This window comes from Apodemus sylvaticus, chromosome 20 (genome assembly GCF_947179515.1).
Source record: "Apodemus sylvaticus chromosome 20, mApoSyl1.1, whole genome shotgun sequence".
Taxonomy (NCBI): domain Eukaryota; kingdom Metazoa; phylum Chordata; class Mammalia; order Rodentia; family Muridae; genus Apodemus; species Apodemus sylvaticus.
The window spans coordinates 37509284-37527785 of record NC_067491.1 but is presented as its reverse complement, the minus strand read 5'-3'; the positions used below and the strand labels follow the sequence as shown (position 1 = coordinate 37527785).

Here is an 18502-nt window from a genome sequence, read left to right as displayed (position 1 = left end):
TGAAAAACAGGTTGGACCTTGCTGAGTGGCTCTAGAGGATTATGTTCTGAGGAACATAAAATGAGTTTCCTCAACATGACAAGTGAAATAAGATGTTTGTACTATCAGTTGTCTCAACGTGTATATGAAGCACTGTTCTTAGCACATAAATGAATGTATCCTTAGGACAGTAAGCAATCTGGCCCCTGCGAATCAACTAAGTAGTCCAAAAGAGATGGCCAAAAAAGACTTGGTTCCTTTGAGTGCTCATTTGCATTTTCCTGAGATCCTTTGCTCTGTTTGTGATTTATGAGATCTTTACAGAAGCACAATATTTGGCTGAGCAGATCACAGTTATCTGCCACCACACACACACAGAAGTACAGAAGTTTGTAGCAGAAACACTCTCACACCAAGCTGCCTCATTTGCAGCAAGCTCACTTCGTAGGGGGTTTAATCCAGTAAAGTACATCTCTCTCTCTCCCCCGGATTCCATAGGGAAAGGGTCTGTTCTGTCCACCTGCACTTCGTTAGAGAGAATTGTGCTCAGAGGCAACACCACAAGAGCCCACAGTGACATAACTTTATCCAGAGGCTGGCGTGATTGGGCTGGTCCCCCCACCCTCCTCAGCTCTTGTATCACCGAGACTCTGGCAGCCAGTTCCACCCTGACAGAGTTCACAGCATATATTAGTGGATCCTTGTTCACAGTGCGTCTGTTTAAGGAATTAACGGAAACAGTGTCAAGAGAGTAAGGTAAGTGCTTTATTTTACTACAGCCCAGGGGATGCTGATTCTTGCGGATGGTGTTTAATTTTAATAGGAACAAGAAGAAAAAAAAAAGATCTAGAGGAATTTTGCCAATTTGATAATCATTCAGTGACAGTTTGAAGATTTATTTTCACATTTTACCTGATAGGCTTCCCGTTACTTATGGATTAATTTGACTCTGTGGGCCACATTGATTGGCAAGGGACATTTAAAAGGTTCCAAGGTTACAATGGGAAAAAAAAAGTTAAACTAGACCCTCAAAGAAGTACAGAACTTAAAATGCTCTCTATGCTAATTAGCTACATATTCTTACTTTGTTGAAAGCTAGTATTGGGACAGAAAAAGCAACTGCCACCAGCAGTCCACAGGCTTTGCAATAAAACATGTTGATGCAGGTCACAATAAACATTCTGAGTTATAAACCGTTAGCAGAAGGACTCAGATACTTGTGAGGACTGCTTCTCCCTGCTTTGCTCATTTTAAAGATTTGTGGTTTGGGATATACACCTTAAGAAACATGTTTTTCAAAGTTTCTGGAAAACAATTTACTCTTTGGCGGAAAAGCATTTCTTTCATGACCAGAGAGGTATTTGAAAAGTAGGGGCCAAATGTGTGACTTACCCTCACAGAGGAGGCACTGTATGTTCACAAGGTTGATCTGAATTCAGGCAATCACGCTTTGCTTTGCCAAAACCGTGGAAGAAATTTTTGTTACTATGCATATTCCACTTTCAAAGTCAAAACATAAATGAATCAATTGACTCATTTATGTGATTATGCATCATTAATATGCAGAATCCGTTGAGAAATCCTGTTACTGCCATTGTGTTCCTAGTGCTAGGCTGGGCAAATCCAAACTATTAAATTAAAACCTTCCATCAGAATCATGGACAGGGTGATAATTTATTAGCATTGGGACTGTATCCGATGTTAGAATTTGAAGCGATTCTTTCATAAAATCTTTTTCAATGTTTCTTTTCCTTCAGTCTGTCATGATTCTAAGCTAAAGCAAAACATATATATTTAAAAACACATGGTCTCCTCGCTTCTACTTGCTCCAAATGACCTGATGCAAATGCTTGTCTCATACTATTTACATAAAATATCCTGCAATACAGGGTGTGTCTGAATGGGAATTCTCTTCATGTTGTTTCTCTCACAGTAACACTGGCTTGTCTATCAGGCGTTCTGTGATTCCCAACATGTTCTTTGCTTTCTTCTATGTAAAAGGCTAGCTTTTCTCTGAAATTTGAGTAATTATTGATTCTCATCTTAGATTCATGCTATGTGAAAATAACTACCAGGAAATGTTTTGAATTTATGCTCTCAGCTTAATACCTTACACACGGTTCATGATGCCAACATTACTATTATTTTATTCTTGCTTTGTCTTTTTTATTCTCCACCTTCTCCTGCTTCTACTTTCTGAGGACACTAAAATCTGCATTAGCAAATCATGTTACCTTACAGTTGACACAAGGAGGATGAACCTATTATTTAAAATGGAGAAGGACTTAAGTTTTAAAGTTGGACAGAAGGTTATTTTTGTATGATTGGTATCCTTTTCGGTTTGGATTTAAAAGCCAACACTGTCTGACATTTCCCTGCTGGGTAAATATTTGTTCTTCTGAAAGGAATCTACTAAATACTAGCTTCAGATACCGCTTTCAGTGGATTGTAAAGTATGGAATGTTAAGCTGAAAATAATGTAAATAATCCATCTAAGAATTCAACCCCCTTTCCTCAGAACCCATAATAATAACAAGGCCCCTTGCAAGGAATGTGCTTATTGCCTCTTCTACCTCACAAGCAGCAAGAGCAGTTTGCCTCAGGGAAAACCACAGATTGCCCCTGTTCCTACTTAGGATCTTTCTAATGAGACACTTTAATGATGCTGATGGCAGAATGTACCGAGAAATTTCCAGTTGCCTACTAAGTTTCATTTCTTCTAGCTTAGTGAATGTTCTTAAATAGGGTTCCTAACGTTGTGTGAGATAGTGCCACCAGGAAATATCCTGATACTCCAATTAAGGAAGTACCAGAAGACAAGGGACTAAAACCCTTGGCAGCCATGCCCACAAGGGGGCGCATGTGTACACACCTGGAACCTGTCTCCACCCAAAGGTGTGAACGAACACCTCTGCCCCTGCCTTCTCCTTATGCTTGGTGAATCATGGTATGCACTCACTAATAAGTGGTTATTAACCTAGAAAACTGGAATACCCAAAACATAATCCACACATCAAATGAGATACAAGAAGAAAGCAGGAGTGGTCCCTGGTTCTGGAAAGACTCAGTGAAACAGTATTTGGCAAAACCAGAATGGGGAACTGGGAAGGGGTGGGAGGGAGGACAGGGGAAGAGAAGGGGGCTTACGGGACTTTCGGGGAGTGGGGGGGGGCTAGAAAAGGGGAAATCATTTGAAATGTAAATAAATTATATCGAATAAAAAAAAAGAATGAAAAAAAAAACAAAACAAAAAAAAAAAAGAAAGTTTTACAAGGCAGTGAAGATACTATTTTGGAGGCATCGAAAATGAAATGACAAAATGCACTTTGTTCATGAATTTAATGAAAATTGAACTTTTTCTTGAAATTATATTATGCTGTAATGATTTGTTTTCACTTCATTTAGGACACAGAGGACTTGCTGAAAATGAATGTATGTGCATTTTCTCTTGTCTTGGCATTCGTCGGTGGTGTCAGTGGCCAATACTATGATTATGATGCCCCTCTCTTCATGTACGGGCAACTATCACCCAACTGCGCACCAGAATGTAACTGTCCCCACAGCTACCCGACCGCCATGTACTGTGACAATCTCAAACTCAAAAGTGTGCCAATGGTGCCTCCTGGCATCAAGTACCTTTACCTGAGGAATAACCAGATCGACCATATTGATGAAAAGGCCTTTGAGAATGTCACCGATCTACAGTGGCTCATCCTTGACCACAACCTTCTAGAAAACTCCAAGATAAAAGGAAAGGTTTTCTCTAAGCTGAAACAACTGAAGAAACTACATATAAACTACAACAACCTTACTGAGTCTGTCGGTCCACTTCCAAAGTCCCTGCAAGACCTGCAGCTAGCTAATAACAAAATTAGCAAGCTTGGCTCCTTCGATGGGCTGGTGAACTTGACTTTCATTTATCTTCAGCACAACCAGCTCAAAGAGGACGCTGTCTCTGCTTCTCTGAAAGGTCTTAAATCACTAGAGTACCTTGACTTGAGCTTCAATCAGATGAGCAAGCTGCCTTCGGGTCTCCCAGCATCTCTTCTAACTCTCTACTTAGACAACAATAAGATCAGCAACATTCCTGATGAGTATTTCAAGCGCTTCACTGGGCTGCAATACCTGCGTTTGTCTCACAATGAACTCGCTGATAGTGGAGTGCCTGGAAACTCATTTAATATATCATCCCTGCTCGAGCTGGATCTCTCCTATAATAAGCTTAAGAGTATACCAACAGTTAATGAAAACCTTGAAAACTATTACCTGGAGGTCAATGAACTTGAAAGTAAGTACAAGCTGACCCTGTGTTTCATATACTTAAAGTGTATATTAAACTCTAATTATATACTTGAAGTTTGTTTCAAACACTTCTGAGTGTTAAAATACTTAGGCTTCACAATGTGATAAGGATGAATTAAAAGAACAACAAAATCCAAACATTGAATTCCATCTCAGTCATGCATTGAGTTGTTCCTAGCCTTTCCTTAGAGTGTCAAGACCAAGAGCCATTAAAGTCATAGAATTTTTCATTGAAACTATCAGTGTTATTTGAGACTAATTGACAGTGATGTATCTCTTAATATTTGTTGGTTATTGCATATTTTGTTCCTTGCATAGAATTGTGTGCTACCTTTATTAAGAGGCATTGTCCAGTAGAGGAAAGGAAGACAACCTCCAGAAGGCATGGAGAAAGCACAAGCTCTCAAGCATCCTCCCACACACCTGACTCAGAGCAGACAAATATGGTCTCATCTTCCCTAACATCCGAAGGTTCAGTGTGCTACGCTATTAACATGGCCAGCACCACGCTTTTCTGACCTGGTGTATGTGATCTTTAAAACAAATTTATGAGTATCATAAGGAAGATGAAGGGAGGAAAGAGTTGACAAAAGTTTCAAATATCTATTTATTTGTAAAATATCCTTATAGAGCCCTTAGTTTTTGTACAGCCCTTCACTTCACCCATGTCACACATGGTTCCCTTCAGGCGAGGTTGCATTTTATTTTTATTCATCTCCATGATAAAGCTAGCCTTGATCTGCTCTTTGAGGGCTTCCTTCCTCCTCGGCTTCAGAAGATATGAAATCAGGCAGGAAATTAAACCATTCAATCCCAATCTTACCATTTAACAGAGCTTAGAACAGATATGTGTCAGTTCACCAAAATGTGAAAAAATTCATGTAGAAAACACCATTTCACATACAAAGCAATTATTGTCTGCTCAAATCGAACTTGTTTATTTAATGAAAAGTTCACTTCCCTTGCCAAGATAAAAAATATTACTATCAGAAAAAAATGAAGTAGAACATGGAGACTACATTGCAATGTTTCCTTAATTTCCCATAGCTCCTGGGTCATACATTTTCATGAAGAAGACTGTGATTGCTGACATAAACACTATTCTATTTCATTTTGAAATGGATTTTTAAATCCATCAAAGCAAGGTTTGGGACAGTTTGAGTGTTACAAGATACATAGTACAGACTATCATGATTCTACTGGCACAACTGTTTAAAGTTTAATATGTGACAGTTTATGTTCTTCAATTTTCTCAGGTTAAATCAGGTACTTACCATTGAGCATTACATTTAATAATGAACTTTAAGGTCATTTAAGGTACAACATTTTATACCTATGGCAAACTGGTTCTCAAACTCTTTTGGATCCCAAACTGTCCCTTATATAGATGCTACAATTGTTCCATATGACCTTATGCATGTCATCTCCTGTAAATTAAATCTTCTATAGACAAATTATGATGTTCTATGAAATTGAGATGCTATCTACAAAATCATGTGCTTTAATATTCAGGGACAAAAGCAATAAAAACATTCACATTACTTATACATGCAAGTTATAAAACTATTTTGACCTATGACTCATCACATCTGCAAATGAAAAATGTACCTCCCCACCACTAAAAATTACAGGGCTTCAATATCCAACCCCAAACAGTCATCCCTATTCCAGTCCTGTGACTAAGGATTAATTTAAGTCAATCTTTATCTTCTTCAGCTGAAGTGTACTAAGAATGGGAAAAAAGGTTAAAAATGTATTAGCAATTATAGAAGACATTCAGTGTGTTGGTATACTGTAGTGTGCTTTGAACAACTGAATAATTTATTGTAACTTGCTGAAAGCAATATATTATATCAGACAGAAGAGGCAGTTGAGAGTTTCAAATTCCCAAGCTAAGTAGCAGAGATAGCCTGCAAAAGGAGAACTTAAAGTCCCTCTCTCTCTTTTTTTTTACATCATACCTTCTCAGAGATGAATATTATAGAAAGACCAAGGGGTTACACTGAAAATGCTGTTCAAATAATTGTCATAAATAACAATCCCAGAACAAGACAAGCATATGGTCAAATTGACCTGTGTGAACATAGATAGTTCTAGTAAGACTCTTCCTTTCTGTTTAAACACTAGATGAGTTCTTGCTTGCAGCAGCTTCTCAGCCATCAAGTAACCCTGGCTACACATTGCATGATTTGGTTTATGCCTTGGAGTTTTGATTCTCTGCCAAAGTGTGTGGTTGATGGAAAATTCTTTTCTGATCATTTAACCAAGTCTATCATCATTTTCAGCTGGAAAAAGCAAGGATGAGTTTTTAATTGATGAGGTCATTCAAACAATTCATATTTTGTCAGGTCAGACTAAACATTCATGTTAGTTGAGTGCTGTTCTAAACATTCTTATCAAAATTAAATAATTCTCTTTTTTAGAGAAATTTCAATTGATTCACCCTAGTTAGTGAATAGTTACTAAATATTGCAGTGCTACTTTAGTAGCCTGAGATATATATATGTGTGTGTGTGTGTGTGTGTGTGTGTGTGTGTATGTGTGTATTAGCTCAGTGGGTTTTATTTAAAAAATACACAGTAAAGATGAATTTCTACATGCAATAGACTATCTGCTAACAATTCATTCATGAGTTATTTTTCAAAATGGTAATTTCAAGACAACACAACAAAAGATGATTGGGCTTTTCCATTCTTCTACTCGCAGAGTTTGATGTCAAGAGCTTCTGTAAGATCCTGGGACCACTATCTTACTCCAAGATCAAGCATTTGCGCTTGGATGGCAATCGTCTCACTCAAAGCAGCCTGCCTCCTGATATGTACGAGTGTCTACGTGTAGCAAATGAAATCACTGTTAATTAGCCTCCTCTCATTCCAATACATTGAAGTACGTTCTGGAGCAGTACTTCATGGATGGGTATGTGGGGATGCGTTAAAGTTTTCACAATATCCTTTTTGTTGGTGGTGATGTTACTTCATGGATTTTAATTAATGAAGGAAATGTTTTGTGAACATTTACCACATTTAAATAAAAGATGAAAAGCAGGTCTATTTCATCATGAGAACAGACACAAAGCCCGTTAAACTTAAGTCTTTATTTGTAAATGTAATGTTTTCTACTGCTCTATGTTCAGCTGATATGGAGCCTTTTTACTGATTGCATGGAAATCAGTCAAGTTTTTATGGTCCACAGATTTTTACATTAATGACTTCAAAAACATGAAACAAATATACATGGACATTTATTATCCTAATCCAAATGATCTGGACATGTCAAATTTGTTTTGCAGAAATTTAGATTCTGTTTTTTGAAACAAGTAATTTGCAATATACCAAAGAAAATTAATGAAAACACATCTACTTAAAGAAATGTAGTTATCAGTAAGCATTTGCACAGTTACTCAATGAAACTTTTCTTGAGTTATTTTCCTCTGTCATGTGTATGTTCCTCTTTGATTGTTTGCATGTTATGATTAACAGTTGAGAGCAAAATAAAACAATGCAAATGGCATCATGGTGTTAATTTTTGTGATGACTGTATCTCTTATAAGACACATAAAAGAGTACAATCACATTCCAAGATGGCCCCAGCTTGTCATATCTTACTTTATGATCATAGAGCTTCCCACAGTTTCTCTGGTTCTAGCATCCACCTACAATGGATTACAAAACCCATTTCATAAGTGCAGTTAGATCTCCCACCTTCCTGGATGTTATTGTTACACCATTTCTGGTTGTTTTATTCAATTCTGCATAGTGGGACCCAATTCCAGAAAGAACTGTGGAAAATCTCAGCTGTCCCTGCTGAATTCTTAAATGAAAATTGTGAAGTATTCTAAGACACAGATATATTATAAATAATAATATAAATAATATAGTATGATAATATTATATATATATAATATTATAATAATATAAATAATATAAAATATTATGAAAATATTTTGGAATAGAAGTCATTTTTTAATCCAACATGTTTAAATTACAGGTATTGATTTTACGTTTCACTAATAACAGTAAAAATTTCATTGCTCCATATTATAGGATTTCACAAGTCTTCACAACAGAACATAGTAGGAAATGCCACTAAGAAAAATAACCTCTTGTATCCAGGAAACAGTAAAACTTTCCTGTTGCTTTCTCTCATTACATTTAGTAGAATGCCAGAATTTATTTTTGTACTTACGTAATTTTATTTTTAGAAAATTCTGCACAATCTTGGAAATATTCTCTCTCATAACTCCATGTCCTCCCAAGAATGACCAACACACACACACACACACACACACACACACACACACTTATGTCACATCATTTGTGGTTTGATTTTTAATTATAAATAGATTTTTTTCATAGAGTATATTCTGATCATGCCCCCTTCCCTGATATTCTCTCAGATTTTTCCTAACTTCTCACATATACGTACTTACTTTCTTTCCTTTGAAAACAATTAGGTAAATTTAAAAGGAACAACAAATGGGACAAAAGAAAGAGTGTATATACACACACACATATTATATATATATATACATATACATATACATATACATATATATTGTATATACACATCTATATTATATAAAAAGAAGATAAAAGCACAGGAATCATATGTACAAGCAGACACACATACACTGGAAGCCTATAATCAGAAACAATCATATATAAGGAAAAGACCAGTAAGCTTTAAAAAAAAAGCCTAGACAAAACATTATGAGACAAAACAAACAAAATCTAAACAAAACAATGCAAAACAATAAGAACAAAGTCCTCCAAAGATATTGTTAAGTTTGCTGGTGGCCAACTACTGCTGGGTATTGAGACTGCCCTTACATATGGTTTGTGGAACTCTATTTGGAAAAAACTAATCTTTTTTCCTTTGTGAATGATCACCAATTAGAAATAGCTTCTTGGTTAGGGATGAGAGCTCATATCCTCCTGCCCATCTCTGTGTAAAATTTGTTTCTTAGCAAGTGTACGCAGTCAAAACTACACTCATCGAGAACCCACTGTTTATGAGCACAAGACAAAAGAAAGGGTGTCTCTAAAGTATGCTGATCCCATGGAACCAATGTAAATAGCTTCTTCATGTTTTAGTGTCCTGTAACTCACAACCCGTCTAATGAATCTGGACCACTGAGACTGGAATGGGAACAACTGTGTACCTGTTTGTCTCCTGTCTTTTCTACGCAGAGTCAAGTTCCTTTAAAATTGTGATTATTCCACTCCTTTCTTGGTACAAACTTAAAATGTACTTTTCTTCAACAAATCTATTTTGTAAAAGAACCAAAATTTAAATTTCTTGCTCTTTCCATAAAATTCACTACCAGTTCTTGGAAACCCATTATTAGGTAGGTAGGGAAGAGTGTATTATAAGTTCTCTGTTAATATGGGGCTTTAGATGAGCTTTTGACTTTATAGAGTTTAGGGTTTCTACGTCGGCTAGCAGTGTGTATAAAGCCTTAGACCAACTTCTATACAGACTATGGTATTATTCTTGAGTGTGAAATATAAGGTGATAATCTCAATAAGCAATCCTCTTTGTAGTTGGGTTAAATTGAAAAAGGCAAAATTAAAGTGCAGGAAAATAGTTCCCCATAGAAAACATCTGAAAGAGTTAACAGATCATGGCCTGGATGGAATCTTCTCCATGCAGAGCTGGCCCTCTCTATTTTGTGGGCCAGTTTTAGGTAGGATGTCAGGATGAAAAAGCCAGACACAGACACTTGTTCTTTTCTTATGGCCCTGGGTAGGGAAAAAAATTTTTTTTAAAGGTCTAATGTCTACCAGAACAAAGGCCCCAGTTACAGAAACTCAACAAGGTACATAGCATAGAGTTTAGCATCTTAAAACAGTATCTCTGTGTGATTATTTCTTGATACAGTGACTCAGTGTGGTTCCATGGTTAAGCTAGTAAAGTCTCAAACCCTAAAAGATAGACCATATTTTTCACGGAGAAGCAGGTCAGAAAGTACCCTGCTGTTCATAGTATAGACAAATGAGAATAAAAACCATTTGCGTATTCATACAAGGCACACATTTTTAACTTTGAAATTAGAAACTGCCACTGAACTAAGACATTTAGTTACTTTGAGGCAACGTTTCTCTTTTGGAACTATCCAGTTTGGGTTCCAGCAAAAAAAGATGCCTTCAAGTTCAATACGATTGAATTTTCAAGAACATACCAAGGGAAATTGAACAAAAGAGAGATGAATTTACAGTAACAGAGTGTCTTAGCTGACTCAAACAATGCCTTTTATTTCATCTCTTTAGAAATAAATTTCTCCCACGAATGGAGCAAATCTCTGATGCATAAAGATGTTCCCCTTAGGTTGGATTTACTTGACCTCTTAACTGTGGTCTTTTAATTAAATGGAGAGCAGGAAAATGAGAAAAAAAATCCTTCTTTGTTCTCAAGATGTCCATTTGAAAATTAAGCCTTTATAGAACAGAAGACTATAATGTTCTCTGGTTTTGAGGTCTGTGAGTATCCCTAATGCTCTATTAAGTATAAGAAAATACGTGAGTAACAAACCACTAAATGAGCCGGAGGAAAAGCTGATTTCTTAGTTAAAAGTCCGGTTGCTGGTAATAGCTAGGTTTTCAGAAATACTAGAGGGTTTAAACAATTTGGGTTTACAAAGAACTGAGTTTCTTTGCTTTGGGCCTTTTATGTTTGGGGTTCATTATTTCCAAAGCTATGGTTTTTGTCATAATGATGACCTTCGATTCTTTTCCTTGGTTGGAAGTACCCACCGTACATGCTTAACATTTGTTCACAGTAAAAAAAAGAAAAATGGTCTTTGTTTTTAAAGGGACCAAAGATCAACTTTAGTGTAATAACGTAAAGTGGGAAAAAATAAGAATGGCACCTAGATATGTTGAAAATACATAAAGTGAATGTGAATATAATTTAAAGCTATCCAGATATTAATTTATTAGATTCTACAATCAATAGATTTCCTTGATAAGATATATGAGGTGAAAACACAGTATGTGAAAAGCAAAACTAAAGTTCAGGAAGCATCAGTAGATGATGAGTTATGCATATTAATCTCACAGTCTAAGCTCATCCTTGGTCCCTGCCATGGAGGATCACTGTATAATCTCAGGCCCCCTGTGTGACAGTACTTCCCTTACATTTCATTTGCCTGAATTTGAATACATCTAATATTTACACCTTGTGGCTTCAAATTACATCTGGTCTTTGGTATAGATGATATTCTATCAAGACGATAAACGCTCCATCATTTGACGGCTTCGTTGAGTCCAAGGTCCTCTGGACTGCATTTTATGCGTTATGCTGTGAATTCCCATGGCTGAGTCTTCTTTCAGAACTTGCTCAGATTTCATCTAAAAGAACGAAGTTAGCTCCTGCGTAGTCTGACATCATCCTTCATAGAGCATTTTCCAGCACAGAAACCTGCTTCATACTTATCTATTGTTTAAAACTAGCCGGAGATATGTCATTGCTTTCTGGATATGACCAGAACTCCTCAGAAGGTGAAGCAGACACAGGGACATTGTGATCTGGTCCTAGTGGCACTTTGTAGACATCTCTTGCCAGGTTTCGCAAGTCCAGTCATGTAGCATATAAAATATGATTGGTATCTTTTATCATAGAACAAAAATTATTTATTACAAGATTGAAATTAAATATCAGCTTTTTTCATTATATTTAAAGTTCCCTGTATATACCTCTGTAGATACGTTTTAATTAATTCAACACACATCAACCCTCTTTCCTACTCTAGTAGTACTTCCCTTGCTTGGGATACTTTTCTGAACCTGATTAACAAAATCTTACCCTCGCAAAATTAATAATACATTTTATGACATAATTCTTGATTGTTATATTTTATGAAGTTTATTACAATGTAAACTACAGTTTTTTGTATGTACCCAATAACAATTAGTGAAAATTGAGTCCACAAATTTGAAGGAAAATGGCTTTATGGGAAAGCATGGGAGGGGAAATGTTATGATTACAATATGGTCTCAAAAATAAGAGAAGGTAAGAAAATAGGAATAGCTTTTACATGCTATTTTCAATAAATATTTATAAGATACATTCCAACTCTTGAGGAAGAAATACCAATATGTAGGTCAGACACCTTTTAAGTATTAACACTCATTGTGACTGTATCTCTATTTTCAACCTGGAGATTTTTATTCAACAAGCTCTCAAGATGTTAAAGGGCTTAGATGTGCTTACAAGTCTGTCTATAAATTCCCTGTTTCAAGCCCTGACAAAACAGAGCTTGCTAGTGAGTTCTTAAAATGTGGCTGTTGACTGGAGTTGGTGTAACTATATGACAGAGAAGAGTAAACTATCAAAACAGATCTTGAACTGGCATCTTCTTGGAAGTCCAATGAGCTCCTTTGTTCACTTTATTCAACCTTAAACAAATTCTTGAAATTATTTTAACTCCTGAGACCATTCATTTCTATCTGTTAAATACAGTTCCCAGGTATACCTGTCAAAATTACATGTATTGACAATCGATAATATGAATACACATGTGCACATAGAATGTGCCATGGTTTAATCAAGCTACTTAGCACACCTATCAACTTTCATTCTTAGATATTTGTTTTGAGAACATTTTAATTCTACCATATTAGCTATATTTTAAATATATGATATATAAATGGTTTTAAACATTGCTAAAAAAGTTCATGTTGTAGTGACCCCTAACCATTATTTTTGTTGCTACTTTATAACAATAATCTTGTTACTGTTATGAATCATAAGGTAAATATCTTTTATATAAAATATCTAATATGTGACCAAAAAGGGGTCATGACTCAGGTTGAGAACCACTGTTATTAATTATAATTGTCATGTTGAGCTATAGATTCCTGTGCTTAATTATTCTATTGTGAAAGATTAGCCTTGTCTAATGACTGATCTTGGAGATTGTGATTCTGCTTTCTTTGCTAAATTTTTTTGTTAGATTTTATAAATTAATGACAGTACACTTAGTAGATTGCTTTCCAGGTCTATTGGTTATATTATGAATGGCTGGATTTTCCTGCTTTTTATTTGTTTAGCTAACATTTCACTACTTTAAACATCCATGTGTCCATCAATGTATATATTGATGCTATTATTAAGAGTGAAGCAGTGGATACAAGAATGTCCACTACTATCCTGGGAAGTATTCATTGCGCTGCTTTACATACTTATGCACCTTCTCAGAAGTGGGGTGATTGGATCATGTGTTAGCCCTGTTGTTAATATTAAGGATTTTTATACTATATCCTGCAGTTACCCTGCTAATATTTATGCCTTCCATCCAATCAATAATATATTAATGACTACTCCCCAAAATGTACCTAAATTGATAGTCTCTCTTGCTAGCCCTGAAGGGTTAAATTCTGTTAATCTGACCCTAGTGACTTCAATGGCTTTTAACTAGGCTTTTTACTACCTTCCTAACTCCCATTCTGAGTTGAATATATCTTTCAAATACCCCTAGCTATAAGTCCAACCTTTCCTGTCTCAGAAGGATGCTATTTGGAGAAATAAGATCTAAAGTCTAAATTCTTAATCATTAGCTAAATATAATCTTAAAAAGTTCTCATTTAGGGGGCTGGCTGGCGAGATGGCTCATTGGTCAAGAGCACTTACTGCTCTTTCAGAGGACTGGAGTTTAATTCCCAGCAACCACATGGTGGCTCACAAACATTTTTATGGAGATCTGATGTCCTCTTATTTAGTTTGGAATTAGTTTTCAGCAAGACACTTGGTGAATTATTTTCTATCATGAACCAGGAATTATCAAGACCTAAGGAAATGGACTGGACACTTTCTAGAGAAGCTTCCTTTCTGAATTCCTTCTTCAACTAACAAAGCTTTTGACTCAGAAACTGCAATGTATTCTGTTCTCCTCTCTGTGTCTTGCAGATTCCTGGTCTACTTCAGTTTGCTCTTAAAGGTTACTTACTGTAAGTAGATGACGGGGAGACTGTGCACATCTGAACTTGTAATTGCTCATTACAAACTGCTTTATCTTTGGGTAGCTCTGCCTCCCAGTCTGATAGAGATAGACACATCAACCCTTCCGAAAAGGTCTGTGTATTTTGTTCCCAGGAGCATGGTCTCTCTTCTCTGGAGTTACTTAAACTGGAATTATCCCAGATTTTATAGTCCTTACTCAGAGATGTCAACTCACTTGCCAAATCGTCCATCTGTCCTCCCATTTCTGTTGGTTGGCACTTCCCCAGAAACCATCTGGGATAAATGTTTCATTTTAACATTTTTTTTATATAAAAAAGATCTTTAATTCTGGGTAAAAACATCTTAATTATAGGTTTACTTTTCAAATTTTACTGTTATGAGAAAACAATGACCTTTATTTGCCCATGAAAACAACTGCAAGGCCAATGATTTTGTGGCTCGCATGACATGTGGAGGTGTTCATAGATCTTAGCCTTGAAAATGTCAATGTGTTGCCTGTTATTTTGCCAAGAATTGTTTTAAGGAGAATTTTAAAAAATGAAAACACTCGAAAAACAAATGGCATTTGCTATGCTTCCTGATCAGAGTTTAAAAAAATACAGTTTGTATAATTTGAATGATGTAGGAAAACAGCATAAGGCATAAAGTACCTGAGACACAAGTGTACGTGCCTGAGTTTGGAAATTCTGTACCCACTTACAAGTTATGCACACTAGTACATCAGTATCCCTTGCATTGGAGAATGGAGACAGACAGAACCTGAGAGAATACTAGGTTCCCAAACTAGCTGAATCCATGAAACCTATGTCACAATACAAGGTAGAGTGTGACAGAGAAAGATATCCACTGTTGACCTTTGACCACCACACATGTAGACTCGAACTCATGTACAAATACACATACAATATATATGTGTGTGTGTGTATATATATATATATATATATCATGTACATATACCATATTATAAATATTACATATGTACATATATGGTATCATACTGAACATACTATAAATCTTATATATGTATATACCATATGTTTATACATGCACATACATGTATGTGTGTATATATGTGTATATATATACACATATACATTCTCCCAGTAAATGCTCATGTAATATGCCATCAAGAAAAAATAAGATAGGCATAAGAAGATCAACATACTCTCAGAGACTGGGTGCACATATTCATAGATTTTCTTGGTGTATCTATTTTAAAAGTCCCTTGAGAGAGGATTTTTTGAGTTTGCTTTTAAGATGACTTCTGAATCTTCGTTCAAGGTCATTTTTCATAAGTTCCTAGCTTTCCCTAAGGCTATAGTCTCCTTTATGATAGCTGCAGTTCTCCTGGCTGTCTTAGATTTTACTTCCTTCCAAAGTTAATACAGATAAAAACCAAAAGAATCCCAATTTTTACCTTTATTTTTCTATTTTACTACCTGAGTTATTATTCCACAAAGGTGATCAGCTGAAATAAACTACCTGAAAAAAAAATCCCACGAGTGCCAGAAAGTAACTCCAGGGTAATTGCAGCCTACCTTTATGCAACAGATATATTTGGAATAGTCTCAGTTTCAAACAGAGTTGAGTTTGTTCTTATCTCTAGACTTCTTATCTCTCCCCAGGCACAAAAGCTAAGTGCAGTTTGATTTCTTTTAAACTTCAAGAGACTTTCCAGGGCTATTTGTTACCATGATAGGTGTCTCATACCCAGCACCAGAGAAGAAGTTCATTTTTGTGCCCCCTTTTCTAAACTGTATCCAATTTTCTACTTGAAGATGAAATATTAGACAGCAGCCAGCTGCCTGGTTCCAGATAATTCTGTAACTATAAAAGTTCAATGCTCTCTTTGTTTCCCAAGTAAATTCATCCAGCATTTGCTGAGCTGATACTCAAGTCCAGTAGCTTTAGTCAATCTTCCTCACAAGAAGACAGAAACCCTTGGCTAAGATAGAATCCATCAGTACCTTTTGTACCCCTTATTTGGAATTAGGACAAATTTTGAAGGTTTGATTGTTCATTCCACGTGCAATCTGCTGTAGCAGCTTCTTTTTCGTTGTTTTCTTTAATCCTCCTTCTCATCCTTCTCCTCTGACCCACACCCTCCTTTCCATCTTCTTCCTTCTCATCTTACTTCTCTTCCTTTCTCTCCTCATTTCTCTTACCAAGGATTATGCAACATAAACTGTGGCAATAAACACAAAGAACAGTTATAAAATTATTCAATTCATAGAACATACTTAAACAGGTTATTTTAATCATTAACATTCTGCCTCAAAAAGATAAGCAAAAAAAAAAAATAAAAAAAAAGAACAGCACACCTCATCATCTCAGCAATCACACATGTCATGTGAGGCTGTCTCCATGCCCATCTAACAACTGAGAAATCTATAGTTTAAGGGAGTTGAATTGCCAAGCCAGACTTCATGAGGACTGTAAATTCTGAAGATTATATTTAAACTCTAATGATCTTTTTCAAAAAGACTTCATCACATTTGGAGAATTTAAAAAAAAAAAAAAAGAAATACCTTACTAGCTGAAGGGGTATTGTCACACAGTGAAATGAGTATAGAGGCCTGGGTAATTGTCATGATATTGCCGTAAGTGTGTCGCTAAGTAATTATCTGGAAAAAATAAAAGGACACTAAAGTAAGTTATCCCACAGTTCTTAGGCTTAACATTTCTGTGTGGTTTAACTTCTGCAGGGCCACAATGGTAGGCATGTAGATCCATGGGTCTCTGTTTACTGTGTATTCCTGTAGTATTCCCATTCAACTCTATCCATAAGTAGAAAAGAAAGAGACATAACTCAGGAATCACAGAGAAGATTTTGGTTATGTATTGTACTGCACAAGCAGAGTTGGCCAATGCCTCATGCTGGACTGTTTCTTCTTTTCCCATTACCCTGTAGTCTGTGTCTTCTAGACTGCCCAACCAGCTTCCAGGAACTTGATCTGACTTTATAACTGTTCAGAGATACCAGACATCAAGCAGGGTGTCCCAGGTGGGATTTTATCATCTCTGCTGCTCTTTAGTCTTCTAGTGAGAAATACAAAACTCAGAAAACCTACATGCGAACTGATTCACCTCTCTGTTTTACTGCAGTGTTCATCCTTGATACCCCCTTCTTCATGGTGATGGACTCCTGCAGGACTCCCCACCCCTACACACACACAGACAAACACACACACACATGCAAACACACTCACTCACACACACACCACATGCACCTCTGCAGTGTACCTCCTCTGCACCACTTCATGGTTTCATGGTGACTTACACTAAATCAGTGTGCTTCCACTACTGATCATTTATTATTTTTTGTTATTGGGGTGAAGAACAGCATTAAGATACGAATATCCTCTTATGTTACCCATTCAGTATCCAGTCTTCGAATACATGCAATTGCAGAGTTAAGAGGAAATGAAATATCAAGGAAGTAGAACAAAAACCAATCAGCAATAGCCAGATGCTTGATATCACATGCAGATCATCAAGTTTGCCTTGAATTATTGGAAAGCATCTGATAAGAAACATAAAAAATTAATTTGCTCAGTTCAATGATTTAGTGTAGAGGAATACCAGGACAAGGAAGTGGGTGGGGGGTTGATTGGGGAAGGGGAGATGGCTTATGGGATTTTGGGGGGAACCAAGGAAGGGGACTACATGTGAAATGTAAATAAAGAATATATCTAATAAAAATTAATTTGCACATTCTACAAAGTAACATCGTTTTCTTGTTGTTTTTGCTAATCACTTAGAATGTCCTTTTTTCTTCTTTCTCACGGGTATTACAATACAATGAATAGAATATGATATTGAAGACAATGTTACTAAGATGTGTGCCTTTTTCTCAAAATTTGTAAATTAAAAATAAAAGCAGAAAACATCCTTTCTACAAATACTTATTTTGAAAGCCCATTTTGAAAATGGATAGCAAGGACGTGGGGAAATGGCTCTGTAGATAAACCCATTGCTGAGCAACCTTGTGGACCAGAGATCAAATTCCCAGAAACAACTTAAACCCAGATGTGGTAGCAAGTCTCTGCCTCTGTCATCTCATTGCTCCTACTGTGAGGTGGGAGGCAGAGACAGGGGAATCTTCAGATGCTCCTAGGCTAGCTAGCCTGGTGTACACAGCACACAATAACAACTACTACCAACAATGTGGAAGGTGAACACCAGAGTTGAAGTTTGTCCTGAGCGCATCCAGTAACTCTCATATATATATATACTACATAATACTTCACATACACACACA

The 18502-nt window shown here is 36.3% G+C and overlaps 1 protein-coding gene across 1 annotated transcript; it reads left to right on the top strand.

Annotated features, from left to right (window-relative positions):
- Positions 1–361: 361 nt before the first annotated feature.
- On the top strand, positions 362–7784 carry Lum (lumican). The gene is made up of 3 exons (XM_052165112.1): positions 362–735; positions 3385–4267; positions 6988–7784. Exons 2-3 carry the CDS (start codon positions 3406–3408, stop codon positions 7140–7142), a joined length of 1017 nt encoding a protein of 338 aa, XP_052021072.1. The 5' UTR covers positions 362–735; positions 3385–3405; the 3' UTR covers positions 7143–7784.
- Positions 7785–18502: the final 10718 nt, after the last annotated feature.

Bases quoted from the DNA above. Each gene is read 5' to 3' on its own strand.
- Lum (XM_052165112.1), top strand. From the start codon at position 3,406: ATGAATGTATGTGCATTTTCTCTTGTCTTGGCATTCGTCGGTGGTGTC. The intron at 4,268-6,987 runs GTAAGTACAAGC...TTCTACTCGCAG, and splicing joins GGAGGTCAATGAACTTGAAA to AGTTTGATGTCAAGAGCTTC.